At 46.0% G+C, this 18366-nt stretch overlaps 1 protein-coding gene across 2 annotated transcripts in view; it reads left to right on the forward strand.

The window, feature by feature from the left end:
• The window catches only part of ADAMTSL5 (ADAMTS like 5), a 48044-nt gene extending 30034 nt beyond the window's left edge, over window positions 1-18010 (forward strand). For both annotated transcript variants that reach the window (XM_078885872.1, XM_078885880.1), the window contains 5 exons: window positions 2805-2968; window positions 7262-7457; window positions 8995-9858; window positions 13274-13345; window positions 14120-18010. In XM_078885872.1, the coding sequence (XP_078741998.1) occupies window positions 2805-2968; window positions 7262-7457; window positions 8995-9858; window positions 13274-13345; window positions 14120-14448 (1625 nt within the window). In that variant the 3' untranslated portion in view covers window positions 14449-18010. The remainder of the gene's footprint in view (window positions 1-2804; window positions 2969-7261; window positions 7458-8994; window positions 9859-13273; window positions 13346-14119) is intronic.
• Window positions 18011-18366: the final 356 nt, after the last annotated feature.

An 18366-nucleotide genomic window follows, 5' to 3' on the forward strand; every position in this document is an offset into this window, starting at 1 on the left:
AACAATTATTTTCACATAATTTGCATTTAAAGGGCATGCTGCCATGGTGTAATGGTTAGTTAATTCTGGATTTTGCAATTCACAATCCAGAATTTACTGGATTGCGAATTGATACAGACAAGTTTTTTTCTGAAATCACCCTCCCTCCCACCACCATCTCTGTCCAGAAACTGCTCACATAACAAACACCAGCAGTGTGGGTGGCTACGTACGGTGCGATAGAAGTTCAACATACATGCATAAATGGGAACACCACAGTTGGTCTATTGGCAGGTTGCACGTTGGTGGGGTAAAGTGTGGGGGATACTCGCCTGGCCACCGTGGGAAAGTAGGCCAAATACAGTACCCTTCTTCTTCTTGGTTATTTCTTACAGTACCCTTCTAGAGGGGTTCTCCACAGCTTCCTCTAGCTGGTTGAACACGTAGGCTTTCGCGACCAATATCATCTATAATAGAGGGTTGTTTTGGGTGAGATCTCTAGCTATTGGAGGCCCTTTTTTGCCGGCAGTGGAGAGAGCAAGAAATTGCAGGGCTGCACTTTTACCTTTTAAAGCACCGGTCCAGAGATTATTTTATTTTTGCTTGGTTACATTTGGGGTTTTACACTGTGCTTTATGTTATACCACAATAGTGGACATATTTATTAGTAGCTTATTACAATATCCCCCTATTTGAGTATTTGTGTACTGGAAAAAAGGATATTGATTTCAATCAGTGTATTCTCACAAAAAAAAACATTTATGAACTGGCATAATTCCACGACCATGAGAGTCAATCAATATCCTTGATACAATATTTCAGACCGCAGTCATGAGGGCTGGCCGTCACCTGAGAGAGACACTTCCTACAAAGTTGCTTTGCTGGCCACACTTTACATTCACTGCTAATAAAATAAAAATAAAATGATTCCCAATGAATACCAGTAAGGTGACCTTTTCTCTGGTAAACTTGGCCGCCGATCAAATTGCAGGAATATATTTTTTCTACGTAGTTGTTGATCAGGTCTTACTGGTTGTAATGACTACGCTCCTGTGAAGGTTCTGGCATGTCCCTGGGCCAGACAGACAGATGGACATTTCTGGATATTCTCCAGATTATGAGATGCACCCCAAACTCTTGGGGGCATTTTGGAAAAAATAATGCCCCCCCCCCCCCGCAAACTGGACACCTTCATTAATTTATTTTCAATAGAGAATATAAATAAATTAATTATACGCACCCACGGTTCTTAATGTGAGGGACAAAGCGAACCCCTGCCCCCAAATGTAGAAGTCACCCTCCGCCTACGACTGAATACGGTACGATAGAGAGGCATATTTCATCAAAGTATTATTAGTGCGCTGCCTTAAAGTGGGGATCAATGTCTTTTGGAAGATTATGCTGCTCGTCCTCAGCGTGTACAATGTGTTACTATAGAGAACCCGTCTTTCAGAAGACAATTCTGAACAAGTATGTTAAAATACATGTTTCCGATAGATCATATATATTCCGGATTATTGAATTCACCCACAACTGTTTCTGTATAATCCAGGGAGAAAACGTGTTTTATAATCCGGAATATGCGTGTATAGCAGAGAATTAGATGAGAGAAAACAATCTTTATTTTGGATGTTTACGATCAGACGGTTTCAGCTCTTCCTGTTGCTGCTTGACCTCGGTCATCGTGACGTTGTCCAGGCACGCTCGCTGCTTCAGAGGAGCTTCCTTGAGCCACCTTTCCTCCAGACCCGGTGCTTGTGGTGGCTTAATCATCGCTCCTTCCTTTTTGGTATTTTCAGAAGGGGACTTGTGTTTCAATTAACCATTATTTGCACTTCAACAATTGCTAAGTTAAAAGTTAAGGTATATTTCTTTGGTATCATCTTGTCAAGGCCCAATAGGAGGCCCTTCTGAAAAACACGATAAACGCACTATCGAAAAATGCCAGCAAGCTTTATTTCAACATTGATCTTGCCGCCACATTTGATGTTTTACAATGATATGTTGGGATATAACTCTGAGATATCCACTTCCGCGGGCCCTTGTCTAACACAGTGGGGTTGCACTGCTCTGTGTGAGATCCCAACGGATACTTCACCTCTCTTGACGTAATTCCGGGAGCACAGTCAGCGTAAAATTTAACATTTAAAAAAATATAATACAGTACAGTATTGCATTGTTCCTGCATCACTGGTCTTGCATTTAAATATTGACCCATTTAGTGATGATTTTTTGTTTTACTGAACCTGTTATTAAAGTAAAAATACCCCAGCGTTGCATTGATAATGTTTACTTGATACAGTACATTTAGCTGTGACGGTCCCACCTGATGACGGAGACTTGTGTTGACTCCGAAACGTCGTGATTTATTATTTTATTTCTATTATTATTTCTATTATTTTAATTGTTTCTTATTTTTATTACTTTTTATTTTTACATACGTGACTTTGCCGAAAGAAACCTAAGAGTTTAAGAGTTTAAGAGCAGTCTTGACCTTATGGAGATAATGGTTAGGTAATGTGATAAAGTATTGTGAACACATTAATATGGCTGGGTAGTGCTGTAGCAGAACCTGCCACACATTAAAATCCATGTAGCTCCTGCGCACGAGCCGATTTTATCTCTCCATGTCCATGGCGGACGTGCTGTCATGCACGTTTCCCTCATATCTACCGCTAGCCGTCAATCTTTGTCGCAACATGCTCTGCCCGAGCAGATGCACTTTTTCTTCCCTTTACAGCCAACATGATGTCGCTCGCCTGCGTGCGTTCTCTAATCCCGCGCGTTGGATGCTTGGCCCCTAACGCAAAGTTGTCGGCCTGCAGCGCTGATGAATGGCCACCGTCGTTACGTGATCAACGGGAACTGGGTGATCGACTGGCCGGGCGAGTACGTGGTGACGGGAACCAAGGTGCTGTACAAGCGCTCGGCGGACAAACAGGAGACCATGGAGGCGGCGGGGCCCACGGGCGAGGACCTCCACGTCATGGTGAGGCGGGCCACATCCTTCACCTGCACGGCACTTCGCACCTATTGCCCTGCTTCCCCGCCTGTACAACTGTGGGTGTAGCAAACGCTTTGATTTATCCATCCGCGTTCATTTACTGAGGCTCACGTATTTGCACGCAACCGCAAGTGACACTCGCATTACGTTTAGCCTCACGGAGTGAACAAATCTTGACAGAGATGAGATGGGACAAAGGAGAAATGATGTGAACGAGACCATGGAAACGAGACAAAAAAAAAGAATCGACTCTTTGTGAGTCAAAGCACGACGCTGTGTAGCAACAATTCATCAAAATTGAGCCTGGTTACTACTTGGATGGGAAACTGCCTCGGATTTCCAGGTGTTGTGAGGCTTGGATTGGATGATAACCACGATATGCTTAGAGAATTTGATTTTTGAATCTATCTGTGTGGAGTACTGAGTGTTACCCCCTGATATGCGTGAGTTATCTCTGGATACTCTGATTTCCTCCCACATGCCAAACACTTGTTTATAAATTTGGCCAAACATCCAAATGCAGCTCCCTCCTGATCAAGATTCTTGAGACTCACTTTCCTGGATAAAAAAGGGATTTGTTTTTATGATTGTTAAGACAACCACTGCCACTGACATTCATAATCACACGCTGCAATTGATATGCATACTACTTGACTTCTTCTGCCAACCACGTCAATAATTATTAGACACAAACTGCCGTCGACAAACATAAATGTACACCAGCTGCCAATCCATGACAATTTCACGGAAGTTAACATTCCGAAGTTTGAATGTAGCATTACACACAGGGGTGTATGGCTACAATTTAGTTGAACTGGCACAGGTATTATTTTAATTTACTGTTGTGTAAAGTTGCGCTATGGCAGATGGCAACGCTTTCTCCGTAGTTCCCTGTGTAATGTGTAAATCGGGAGTTACTGGAACTTCTTCAATGCACAGCAAGCCACTGCCATTGTCATTTCACAACAGAACTATCCCTGCCATCGCTGAGATTCAAGTCTGGTTCGTTGAAATTGTGAAATCAGTGCCATCTGTTATTTTTGTTCATGGCTGAAGGCCTTCCTCTCCAGTGACGGGGCTAGGCCCAAGCAAACCGAGCAAGAATGTAGGGCCCCCAAACAACTCAAGGGGCCCTGGATTCTCTGTTGTTGTCTCCAGTTCTCTTATCTCACTGTGCCTCTATCTCTTGTCCATGTCTCTTCTGTCGGCTCACTGGGATTTTATAAATAGAACAGTGGCTTCAAAATATCATATCTGCTTTGGGCGCCCAATGAGCCAGCACCAGCACTGTTCCTATGCTGGCACCGTGGCATCTGGTCTTGTGTGACTACAGTACATTTTTATTTAAAACACTGCTCTGATTTCATGGCTTTATCTGGTGTTTGGTCATTCCTGAGTGCACATTCTTTCTCTCGGCTACCATTCCGTTGTTGGGTTTGCACCACTGGTTTTGTACTGCAGATTAGAGACTCAAAGTTCGGTTCACCTCACTGCCAAGCTCTTCCAGTTCACCCACGCCACATATTTTAGGACTAAACACCCTGCATTTGCTCGAATACAACTCCGGGGGTTCCCACAGAACCACTCCATCCACCCAACCCATCCACCTACCTACCCATCCATCTACCAGCCAACCCATCTACCCACCCACCCATCCACCCATCCACCCTTCCATTCACTCACCCACCCAACCTTTGTGAGACAGCCTGAGTTTACAGTTGAATATAAGTGCGTGCATGGCACACTCCTTTCGACCATGTATGTGCTCCCTGGCTTCACCAACCAGCACAGACTAGCATAGTGAAGTATGGTCAAACAATTCCCACAACCCACATCGTATGTGGGTTGCTCTCATGCAGTCGTTGATTGACTAAAAGGGTCGTATGTGTACGCTTACCACTAAACTTAATTTCAAAAAGACAAATTTACTTAATTTGTGATAATAGGTTTTTCCCCTTTTTTCTGGCAACAAAACAGGTGTTAAGATGTTAAAAACACCAAATTGAAACCTTTTACAAGGAATCATGTCTGCATCAACCACAATGCTTGTGGTCAGAATGCAAACATAAACAAACATACTCTGATAATATATACATTGTCCTTGAAACTGATTGGTCCAAAAGGCGTCCTCTAATCAGGCCTTTTGGCGTCCTCTGGTCCAACACCGTTTGAGACGAGGCTCTAAAGAAAGCTGTCTCTGGTGTGGACCAATCAGTTTCAAGGACAATGCATTTATTATCAGAGCATGTTTTTTGTTTGCATTCTGACCACAAGCATTGTGATTATTGCAAACGTGATTCCTTATAAAAGGTTTAAGTTTGGTGTTTTAACATCTTAACACCTGTTTTGTTGCCAGAAAAAATGGGTAAAACCTATTATCATATTTTGGTATTGGCAAAGGAGGTCCCATGATGACTTCATTTGTGTTTCCCCACATACTCATTCCACAGGGCAGGAGGTGTTTGCCATGTATTCAGAGTGGATTTAATGGAAAAGCCATCAATCAGTGATTATCAGCTGTGGCCCTGATAACGTAACAGCTTCGGCAGACTACCAAACATCCCGCATAATTGAACAGATAAGGATTTTTTTATTCAGTGACCGAAATAAAACAAAAACGTATCCATCCGTCTATGTGTTCTCCACAGTCGTGTTTTTCAGCTAAATTTGCTTTAATGAGCCAGGCAGCCCTGGGCCAGACTCTCACCCCTCGCCAGTCTCATCAGCAACAAGCTCAGTCCGCTTTTCTGGGTACCCCAATGCCACTGAGTAGCTCGCTCCCTCTGCCTTGTTTGTTTCGCGAGCATGCGTGGCTTCCATGGGCAGTATTTGTGCACAAAAGCGGGAACACCTCGCAAAAGATGCTCAAGAATGTCTTAATAGAGGGTGGGCCTAGATCGGCACGACCTGGGTCAGGGCGACACGTGGATCTCTCTGGAGGGGCATGCTGGGTAGGATGTTTTTTTTTATTGTTCTAAAGGAAACAGTCATGACCTCTTTGCACAGTTCAGAGTTGGGCCCTGCTACGTCTGTTGCCGCTCTGGTGGCCGGCGCATCTGGGTCAACACTTGGGGGACACGCGTACGCATGCGGGCCCTGGAATTCTAACCGGCCTGCACCACTATCTGATAAGATTTTGGGCTTTCAGCACTCGTCAGATCTCTCGTGTCAGATCTCTCACGCACCAGCTTCTCGTTGGGGGGCGTTCCCCTACAAATCCTTCCTCACACATCCGCAGTCCCCACCCCCCAACCTCCTCCTCCCCCCCCACCGCCTCACCTCTCCAGTGTTCCGACCTCTTGACCTCTCCCCGCTCCTCCTTCGTGTTTCAACACAAACGCATCGTCTGCCACCACAGTGGGAAAAAAAAATATAAGCCTTCTCAAAGGAATGCAACTATGCGGGGGCACTTGCGTGGAACCTGCCAACGTACAGAGAAAGAACGCAGCTGAGGTCGTATTTTAAAATGTTAGTGGTACCGTCCCTTAAATATGCTTGCACTGTTTTGCATTATTACAATATTTTCTGACAATTTTTTTTTACATCAACTCCACCTTGGGTATTTTAAAATGCTTTTTGTAGGATTTTTTTTTACATTACCCCCCAAGTCTCCATTGCCTCACTCTTGTGGTCTTATAATGGGCTCTTACCTGGTTCTTTAAAATGTATAGAACCATCGATTTTATTATTTAATCAGTACGACTACAGATGATGCCACGCAACACAATGCTGGACAGGCGTGCGCAGCTATCAAGCTAGCAATATTGTCTATTTGTGCCTTCATCATGCAGGAGTCTCAATTTCATTTGTTTCAACCAGGTGAGAACCCAAGAGACCAGGGTGGCCTCATTTGCAAGCGTAACCTGGAGTAACCAATTTCGATTTAAAGCTTTCGTGACTGCAGGGATTCATCTTCTTGGTTCTTTCGGTAAAGTCACGTAAAATGGAAATAATAAAATAATAAAAATAAAACATAATAAAATAATTCTCACGACATTTCGGCCACAACGCAAGCAGCCATCCTCAGGTGGAGAGCAGGTCTGTCGAGGAGACAGAGTCTGAAGTAACCAGTTTACCTGTGTGACTCCGATGTGTTTTTGAGTTGTGCCGCATATTGACTTGCATGATGCCCGACGTTTCACTGCACTTGCTGGATGTTTCTTTAGTTCCTGTCGGGGGATTTGTGCTTCCATTGTCTGAGTTTAAGAAGTTCCACGTGCCTAAGAGATGTCGTGGGGCAAGGTGTTTTTCTATAATCTGTGTTGTGCGGCTCCACAGGTGCTGTTCCGTGAGCAGAACCCTGGCATTGAATACGAGTACTGGCTGCCCAGCGAGAGGCACAGCCGCATACAGGAAACGCAACGTGCTCTCCTGGATGCGGGCTGGCCCGCCGACCTGCTGCCCTGGCCACCGGTCATCAGCACTACCCCTCCTACCACCACCACTACTGCCACGACCACCACCACCACCCCATGTAAGTGCGTGTTTGATGAATAATTCACAAACGAGAGATGGCCAAGTGGAATAGATGTTAATTTTTTTATTTATCAGGTAAGGCCCACTGAGCTGTATAGCCTTTTTTTCGGAAGCGACCTGGCCACAAATGATAGGTCCACGAAGTGGCTTATCATGTGGAAATGTATAGTAGCCAAATATTCTAAACGCATGTTTCTAAATGTGGAGGGAAAACCCGGAGGACTCTGAGAATAATCCATACAACCCACGGGGAGAACGTGCAAACTCCAAATATATAGCAGGCGTCAAGGTCGGGATCAAACCCACTACTTTCTGTATACCAGGCGAGGTAGTTAACATTTCTCCACCGTGGCGTAGAGAGCTAAGCTGGCAACCACCAAAGTCCCGAGTTTTAATACAGGAGGTCACATCTGGTTAAGCCGGTTTGTCACATCTAGTAAGTTGATGGATTCTGCCTGGCCGGTCACAAAACGCTGTTCAATTCTCAAATTTAAATATATTGTTTTTGACTGCCATACGACAAAAAATATTTTCTGTAGCTGGGCAGGTGGGAAGTGTTGCCGTCTACCAGAGGAAACTTTAAGGGAACTCAGAGGTAGCGCTATGATATCAGCTTCAGTGGGGCGTTCTTCATCACGGAGGGTTTCACGCCTCTGAAAGATTTCCAATTGGATTCAAAATCAAGGTGTCAGTTTGCTCAAACGGAAAGCACACACATACGTCAGTGGCTTCAGCCAGTGGTGAAAACTCCAGATTCGTATGGCAAGTTATACAAAGGACAACAACTGCTGTTGATTTCTCAGAAATTGTTACTCATTTGATTAACTTCAGAGTGGAGCTGAGTGTATCCCTGACCAGGGATTGAACTCATGCTTGCTTCTGAGATAGATGCTATTCCAGACCACTATCAATTACTCTTTGGAGGACTGCATTTGTAATTATGTAAAAGAACAAGCTTAAATTACTTTACCCCCATACATTACCACTAAGAGCATCCGTACATACCCAGGTCATGTCTGAGTTGGTAAAGGAGCAGGCCCCGAATCGTTTAACATCATGAGTTCAAAAGCTGGCCATGTTTGAATTGGGCAATCGTCACCATTCTGGAGTTGGTAAAAGTGAGTATCAAGTTGGTGAGAAGTGAGAAGTCAATTGTGTTTTTTTCTTTCGACGATCAAATACTGGTAACCTAGCATTGCAATGTCGAATTTTAACCACTGGCTTAGGAATCACCAAATTCAACTTGAGCATGGGGGCGCTATTTGTTTTACGTTCTCCGGGGTAAAATATATATCAACAGTGTCACGCACTTATAGCATACGAAGGAACGTCTTATGAAACAGCAGTTCAAATGAAGTGAAAATGAGCTACATGTTTAGCTGTTGGTCTTAAATGACTGTACGAAAACACAACCATTGACAACATGTTGAGCTCTACAAGTGGATGTTCAATTAAAAATGTTTGCAGCTTCAAAGAGTTTTTTTTTCTTTCATGTGGTTGCTCTAAGATTGCTTTCCCTTCTCAATATGACGCAGATCGGCCTCACTTTCCACATGGCTGGCCAGGATTTTGGCCACACCAACAACCACATCAACAACCTCAACAGCAGTCCCACCCACCTGACCAGCAGCAACCCCACCATCATTATCCTCATTCGCAACCTCATCATTCGCAACCTCATCACCATCCCCATCAGCCTCATCAGCAATCCCAGCTGCAGATGCATCAGCCTCACCAGCAGCAGCAGCAGCAGCCTCACCAGCAACATGAGCAACCTCATCACCATCCCCATCAGCCTCATCAGCCTCAGCAGCAGCAGCCTCACCACCAACATGAGCAACCTCATCACCATCCCCATCAGCCTCATCATCAGCAGCAGCAGCAGCAGCAGCCTCACCAGCAACATGAGCAACCGAGGCACCATCCCCACGAGCCTCATCAGCAATCTCAGGTGCAGATGCACCAGCCATACCAGCAGCCGCAGCAGCAGTCCCCCCACCACAAACCTCTCCATCGCGAGCAGCACCACGAGCAGTCGCACCAACCTCAGCAGCAGCAGCAGCAGCCCCCCCCGGAGCGCCAGCGCTACGGCGCTCACCCTGCACACGGGCAGCAACACCCGCACGCCAGCGTCGCCGCGAGCTACGGAGACCACCACCAGCAGCAGCAGCACCAGCAGCAGCAGCACCAGCAGCAGCACCAGCAGCAGCACCTGCAGCAGCACCAGCAGCAGCAGACCCCCAACCGGGTGCCGCAGAGTGGCCAGCAGGGGCACGGCGCGGCAGGGCCCCGTGACGCCGCGTCCCCTCCGCGCCACGACGTCCAGAACTCGGTGCAGCAGCGCTACGAGCCCCCGCGGAGCGTCCTGCGGCCACGCCTGCCCCCGCCGCCTCCCCCCGGTGAGCGCCTGCGAGCGCCGCCGCGCACATCTCGCGAGCATTTGCACGTTCGCAAAAAGCTCCTCGCGAGCGAACCCATCACCATCCCCATCACTATCCCCATCAGCCTCATCATCGGCAATCCCAGCTTGCAGATGCATCAGCCTCACCGACAGCTCCGATTGATTGGCACGGTTGGCTACGTACGGCGCGAAAGAAGCACCATACCTTCCATGCATGCTCCACGAGCGAGCGTCGGTGAAGTGGCCCTCCAGAGTTGAACAAAAAGGATGTTATGATGCCGCGTTGGCGCACAAGCGCAGGTAGAAAGAAGTCTACGCACTCGTCAATGACTCTCCCTCGAAAAGAAAAGAAGTAGAAGAGGTGGACCTTTTCGGGCAATGACCCCTCGTTCTTTCCTTGAAGCGATGCCGTTGCCCGAAATGTCACAGAGTGAAGGCCCAGGATACGGTTCCAGATGTCACTCACCACTGATGTCAGCCATGGCCAGTAATCTAACTCGGGTCACCAGGTGCATAACACAGTTTGCTAGACACTGCACCACCGTTGCACCCTCCAGAGACCGCATACTCTGTTGCAAAAACCTGATCCGACTTACAAAAATGTATGCATTTAGGATGCAGCGAAAATATTTTACGTCAAAATATACAACACATGACAGAGTCCATGAAGTTACGGTCACCTACGATCGGAAGGCTTACTGTTGAACCAATGCATCCATTCCGGCACACGACGACAGCGCATGTGGTAGCTGCCGTCACAGAGGGACAGCTCCATTTGGTGGAAAGCGGAAAGTTACTCCTCTTCGAAGTAACAACACGCGAAGGTGCGCTCACAGCCAGTAGGAAGGCCAGACTCGGGCCATGTCTGCGTGTGTCACGTGACCACCACATCGCCATACAACCTTGTCCATGGTAAGTGAGTCGACAATATTGGAAGATGTTAGTCGACAAATTCGAAAGAAGTTAGTCGACAATTTTGGAAGAGAAAAAAAGGGGGAAATGTTTTGTTCAAAACATGACGAGTTTATTTTTTTCAGCTCCACAAACGGAACCCAGCGATTTGTCTTCGTAACATTTCGCTCGTAATGGAACACCGCTTTCAACACCGCCCGCACAGTGGCTTCTCTCTATTAAAGCAGGGCTAGGGTTTCAATTGCTTCCGCAAACCGTGCACTGAGTGGGCCCTGTCGTCTCAGCCTGTGGTATGCAGCGCAACTGCCGAGGAGTGATGTGCAAGTCGCCAACGGATTTACCCCCCCGTGTATTTCTGCGCAGTACTGCTTGGATAACAGGACCAATTTGAACTGACAAACACGGATAATAAGACCCGTCCATAGCACCCCCCACCACATGAACTCAAGATATAATCCCAATTCAGAACTATTTTCACAAAGAGCGTTTAGACTCAATGACGCTTGCGCAGTGCGTTATTTCAGCCGGAGCAGTCCACAAAACGCTGATCTGAGGATGATTTTAGCACGACGCCAAACTCATCTCGCCAAATCACCCAAAGCACACTGGCACGCATCTAATTTTTATAAACACGTTCATTGTATTTTATAGTTATATAGGGTACAATAATATAGGATTATTATGGATAGGCATGACCATGTACTCTATTGGCAGTGCCTTACGCCGACAATCCTAACTTCACGGCAGCCGAGCAGCGTTCCAGAAAAAAAAAACTAAGTTAGAAATTAAATCCTGAGCTTTGGCGAGTAAATCATTGCCAATGCCGCCCGCATGGCCAAGACGATTACAGATGCAGCAAAGCAAAGGGGGAACGCGGGAGAGCGACGCACTGCGCTCTCCAGCCTCGTGGCACAGCACCCAGCACGCCTCTCAGGTGCAAGCCGCTGTGCTCCCGCATTGGCGGCAGCGGGAACGGCCGTGGGCCCCAGGGGTCTTTAGAATTGCAGATATACGGCAGGAATAAGCCGCTTATCGTTTGAAGATTGAGAGATTTTGGCGAGCTTTGCAGGTGCACGAGCCAACAGATTTGTTATCAAACTTGATTTGGAGCTTTCGTGACTGCAGGAATTACTCTTTGGTTCTTTCGGTGAAGTCACGTAGAAAGAAATAATGCAATACTCTCTGTGTTGTATTGCATTATATTTCTAAGTTTACTAGGTTTGTTTTCTCATTCCTTCGTACCTGATGATGATTGCTTGTGTTGCAATCGAAACGTCGTATGCTATTATTTAATTATTTTTTTCCTTTCTATGTGACTTTACCGAAATAACCAAAGAGATCTGTTATTGTTATAATAAGTACAGTGGACACCCATAAAATATTTAAAATGCTTTTTTAGGTTCAAATATCATTAGTTAGTCTGTCGTGACATACTTACGCAATGGCTCTAATTATGATGGCTGAGTTATTTTTAATCACAGTTAAAACCCAAAAACAAGATGAGAATTAAACCAATTGCCCTGGTTTGTGATGTGTAAATCATTCTGTTGATTTGTAAATTCTGTCGCGAGTGGCTTTAGAGATCTGTATTTTGTTTTCTGATGCGTACTTGGCCCGGTGCATCACCCTGGACATTAAACCCGAAACACGCAGATGTCGTGACCTTTGAATCGATGACAAGCCAGAAAGCTCTTTCCTCCCCACTTCTCTCCCTCTCTCGGATGCACGGGGTGACTCAGAGGAGGAAAATAACCAAGCTTACAAACCTTTTCTCAAGCTACTTCCGGGTGTTGAAATTATCTTGCAGGTTTAAAAATGGCCGCCTAATTTTCCCGCTGACATTTCGACTTGGAGTTTGAACCATCTCATCTTCACACCTTGGCAAAAAAAACAAGGTTCTGCTTGTTTATCTGAGCAACCTCTTGAGACGTCTTGGTAAATGTCATGAAAGGGATTTCTTTTTACCCGTGTCCTTCAGCTGTAGCTGGTGATTAATGGGAACAATCCAATATTTACAAACCTCTCAATGAAGAATTAAGATGAATGACATTTTATTGAATGGAATTTATACAGTTTGTCGGTCCCGATGATTCGATTGTCATGATTCAGTTCAAAGATGGATTATTTTTCTTAATGTTGCAGTGAATATTAATGTCTCTAGTTGTGAGGATCATGTGAACCCAATTAATGCAATTGACGTTTATAGCTAAACATACATTCTTACACGCGTGATCCGATACACGTATTGTGAGCTTTATAATTAATTTTGATCGATTCATCACTCCAGGAAACGTTCTGAAAATTGCATTTTTGCCCTTCAAATATAATATTACGGCATTATCATGGGAGTCCAATCCTTGTTTTTTTCACCAAAAGAAAGTTCAAATCTAATAGTATGTTCTGTCAATTTTCTGTGACCTGAAAAATGTCGTTTCTGAGAAAATCGTCGGTATGATAATCGTTTCTAAGGTATGTTAATTTTGCAATTTGTTGTTTGGCAGAATATTGCTCGCGGTGCAAGAAGGTCCGAGGAAGGTCAAACAGGATCAAGCAGTTCTGTGAGAAGGATTTCGGTGAGAGGACATTTACAAGGGGACAATTTCACACGCAAAAATAACGAAATTACTGCAAATAAGAAAAGTAAATAACTACATCTGACTCAGGCAGAAGGTTCAAATATCAGATCTTGGTCAACGGACACCTCAACCTACCACCACCTTAGGGTGGATAAAATAGATACCGCTTTGTGGAAAGTCACCTATACAGAGAATTGTCACCACCATAGCACAGGCCTATGACAAAATGGCATGGAATGCATCCAATCTCATCAGAAACTAAGCAGGCTTGAGCCTGGATAGCACTTGTATGGTGTGACCATCATGCATAGAACATATGCTGTAGGCTGTTGCAGAGCTAGGTTGTCAGCAGAGGGCAATGCAACAAAATACATTGTTGTACAGTACTCCGGTCCAATGTCTATGCACACCACCTTCCCCAACCTGCACTGATCCCCATGGTGAGGTATGGTCAAATAACCCCCATGATCTACATGGCATGGTGAGACCTTAATCTAACATTGGATTCAACTTCACTCTCAAAAATATAAGTGAACCAGTTTGGGTTTCCCCACATGCCAATTCCACAGGGCAAGAGGTGTTTGTAATATTTTCAGAGTGAATTTAAAATCAAAACAAACAAATGTACAATGTCAACCACTGCCTGAGCAGTACTCGGTGACACTTCAACTTTGACCTTCCCCCTCCTCCACATCCACCCTTCTGACCGCTCGCTCACTCTCCCGCTCTCCCACCCCGTACGTGCCCCTTTGCACGCTGGCCGCTTGCCAGTATTCCGCGGCAAGGTGCTGGGCAAGAAGACGATGGGCCTGGAGACTCGCTACGAGGTGCAGGTGACGCGCACGTACAAGAGCGACTTCCCGCTGACGACGCGCGAGTACGTGTGGGTGCCCAACGTGTGCGAGTGCCCGCGCGTGCTGGAGCACCGCGAGTACGTCTTCATGGCGCGCCGTCACGTCAACTTCGAGCGCACGCTCAACCGCATCCTCCTGGAGCACGACAGCTTCCTGAGGCTCTTCCGGCCCGAGGAGACGCGTCTCATGAAGGGCCTGGCCGACCTGTGCCGCAAGCGCAAGCTCAACCCCGGCGCTGCGGGCTAGCGGGGCTAGTGGGGCTAGCGGGGCTAGCGGGGCTAGCGGGGCTAGCGGGGCTAGCGGGGCTAGCGGGGCTAGTGGCTGGCGGCCAGCGGATTCTGCTGTGCTCGGTACCCCTCCACTTCCTCCGCCCGCCCCCCCCCGTGCCTACGAAACAGACCCTGAGGACATATTTGTTCCACTTCGCTGCCTGCCCTTCCTTCCGTCTTTTCAGCGACTTAACGGCTGTGACTGACTGCTGCTGCTGCGCGCGGGGCGGCAGGTGGGCCCGATGAAGCCGCTCGCTTCAGTTCAAGCCGAACGCAAATGTTCGCCAAAGATGACAGAGCATACGTTGGGGTCGTGTTGCTGCTCACTGAGGTGCTGCGGGGGCCTTGACGAGTGAAGAGGCAAAAGTGGCTCCATTCTTCCGACCAAAAAAAACCAGAATGACATGCTTCGATTTGTACTTTCTTCTTACACTTCTGCTGCATCCATACACGGAGGGAAATGGGCTTAAAGGAGACCGGCTTTATTGGCGTGTTTACCTCAACACTGTTAGCTGGTAAAGGCAAAGGTCAATGAATGGCCAAGAATGCGGCTTGTCTCATCCGTGCATTTATTACACGTACGTAATTATAGGCAGCTTCAAGTGGTGTACAAATGCCGTGGTAATGTTGGCCACAGCCCGTGGCTCAATGTGCTACGCTGATCTGGTGAATGAGGAGCACGCCATGTTGAGAGGTTATGGTGCCCGTTTCAAAAGGCCAGCACAGCCCTTTCTCTTTTCATTTGCATCTCCCTAGTTGCAGCTTTACAAGCACTTACTCGAGTTAATTATTTCCTGCCAGACAACGGTGTTAATCAGTGACCAGAGACGCCTTGCAAAGAGACTCAAAATCTAGAAGAACCAGTATGGTAATGACGTGTGTATGAGTCTCTTACTAAGGACTAAAGCTGAGAGGTTCAAACTATTAAACAATTAAATTATTTTTTTACTTTACCAGGTAAGGTTCACTGAGCTATGTAGCTCTTTTTCAGAAGCGATCTGGCCACAGACGATAGCTCAACAAAGTGGCTTATCGTGTGGCAATTTATAGCAGCCAAATACTCTAAACCCACGTTGATTACAATTATTAATGTGGAGGGGAAAACCAGAGGGCCTGGAGAAAAATCCACGCCACCACAGGGAGAACATGCAAACTCCAAATATACAGGCGTCATGGTTCGTGATGAAACCCACAATCTCCTGTATACCAGGTGAGGTAGTTAACATCTCGTCCTCGTTGCACCCCGAAAAAATGTGTGTTTTAAGCGTTCTCACAAAACATTGACAGAAAATAAATCAATTAACAACATCTGAAGGGCACAAAATATGCACATTGCACGAGTGTGAGGGGCGCAAGAAGAGGCATATAATGAACAAACTTTGGGCATATTCCAGGCATGAATCAATTGGTCAAGGTTGCACGAAACTATCATGCAATCCGTATTTATCTTTCATCACCCATACCATTTTTTGCAACGGTAAGCCTTTTAATTATCTTCGTCAGTTATTAAATCTTTTTTTTTATTCAATGGAGATTTAAAGGCTGGATAACATGAGAATACATTTCTTAACAGTGTTTCTTTAAGGATGGAGAGAATGTTTGAAGATAAGCGGACGGAATTGGACTTGATGAACCTCAGACGGTGGTTCACCGAACGTATAAATGGTGCTTTGACTTGCCCCAAGAAGGTCACTTTGACAAAAGCCCGAGTGTTTGCTTTAACGTGCCATCGTAGAGTCCATTTTCGTGGCTTTTTCTGTAATCCACACAGAAGAATCAACGGTATATATTTATCAATAAAAAAAAAACAGGGGTTTAAAAAAAGAAAAATTTGGTGCTACTACCACAAATGCTCCCGACTGCTCCCTGACGGCCGAGAAATCGGCTGAGAAATCGGCCGTGTTCGCGTTAAGCAACGCTGTCCCAAGGCCACGGGTCAGATGTTGTGACCTCGGTGGTGGTGTTTTTGCTTTGCGGGTGGCCGAGCTCGTCACCGTTCGCAGGCCGCTGACCTCGCTTCGACAGCCGCGACCGTTCCCTTGTGTCGCCACCCAGTTCACGGCGTCAGCTGGAGGAGCCCTCTCCATTTTTTTTTTGTAGTTGGGGCCTCTTCCTTCTTAGCTCTTGTTTGCCTCTGGGACGCAGCAGCCGCGTTGCGATCGTGAGATGGAGGTGATCCAGAATAAGTCTCGGGGCGAAACCTTGCACCAGAGAGGTCACAGTTAAAGCAAAAAAAAAAGCCACACACACACGGGTAACTTTTTCTCTCTGTGATGCAGTCGTGGTAATGTGGCTAGAGTTGCCACCTGTTCCCGTTTTCCCAGGACCTTTATCTTGTTGAGAGATATCTGTCCTGGGAAATCCTTAAGTCTTCCCGGGAGCATTGAAGTCACGTTTTTTTGTAGAGCAACGCCACTCAAGACACCGCGTATTTACACGTTGCTCTCCCACTCTTCCGGTATCGTGAGATATTATTCTTCCCATGATATGTCCCTGTTTTTTTTTTTGTTTTGTACCTCGGATGTGCAACCCGAATGGTAACGGAGCTGCCCCCATCAGCGATGTCATGCGATGACGCGTCTGCCTGCCATTACCATGTCCTCACGGGCTATGCTTGGAAATATGCCCGTCTTAAGTCGGACTTTCATTTTACGGTTAATTTATCTGAATTTATGTTGAAGGTGTCAGGTACATTACAAAAGGATTACAAAATGAGTATTTTTTCATAATGCTCTTTTTATGAAAAATATGAAATTATTTACAGCCAAAAACCTATTGTATTTTGTACAAAACAATTCTATATTAAATGCTTTGTATGTTGTATCTTAAAACACACGTATATTTATTTTTTAAATTGTAACATTTTTTTTTATAAGCTGTACGTTCCTTCAAACAAATGCCTTCAGATGCATTGGCATACTATAGATGCTTATACAGTACCTAAGTGGACGCTGCCTGAACTTCACGCTACATTTTTATAAAGAAATGTAAGAGTCATAAAATTACTATTTAGGTGTTTGTGGTTGTGCTGTTGAGCTCTCCGACGTGTTTCCAGGTTGTACCGCATTTTTGTCGTCGTGACGACAAATCATTTCCGAAGAAACGCCAAGCACGGGGTCCAAAACGTTGGACATGGTGTTAAAGAACACGCGGTAACAACCTGGAAACGCATCAGAGAGCGATGTTGAGAGAATAATTCACGATTGTGTAAAGTAATCAATGTATACTGAGCATCAGACAGTGCTTGTCCACATTGGAGACTGGTACCAAGAAAGGGAATGTCACCATCCTAGACCGTTTGTGTTATTACGTGTTGTCGCGTTTCCAGAGGGTCACGAAAATACTCTCCTGCAAGATCGCGGGTACAATTAAACAATAGCGCTCGCTTGGTTGTCTCCGAATGGCTGGCCAACATTGTGTTGTGTGGCACGTCTGTTGCTGAGAAGCAATCACAGTGTTATGCCATGTTGCAGTCTCCGTTTGTTGCAGTGGCATTAAAGAGGTTGTCGCGCTCACATTCCATGCGCCTCGTGTGTTGACGAAGCATTTTGCCGTTTGCTTTCTCGCGAGACGCTGTTTCTACCTCTTTGCACACACCGGCTTGCCAATGTCACAAAGCGTGCCTTCGCTTTGAGCTCCCCTGTTTACTAAATACTTTTTCGCACCCCGATGTTAAGCAGCCCAGTTTACGATGAAAAAAACCCCGTTTCTCTACGCGTATTCTCCAGTTCTGCTCGAGTTTGGAATTCCCTCGCATCATCTGCTTTCCCCAAGTTCTTATAACCTTGCTCAAATTCAAGAAAACTATGAACACTTAATCATTTACACATTCAATAGTGCTGTTTGCCGATAGCCACTTGGCACTTTGGGCCTATGCTCAGTCACTGATGCGGAA

Source organism: Lampetra fluviatilis, chromosome 3 (assembly GCF_964198595.1).
Source record: "Lampetra fluviatilis chromosome 3, kcLamFluv1.1, whole genome shotgun sequence".
Lineage (NCBI taxonomy): Eukaryota > Metazoa > Chordata > Hyperoartia > Petromyzontiformes > Petromyzontidae > Lampetra > Lampetra fluviatilis.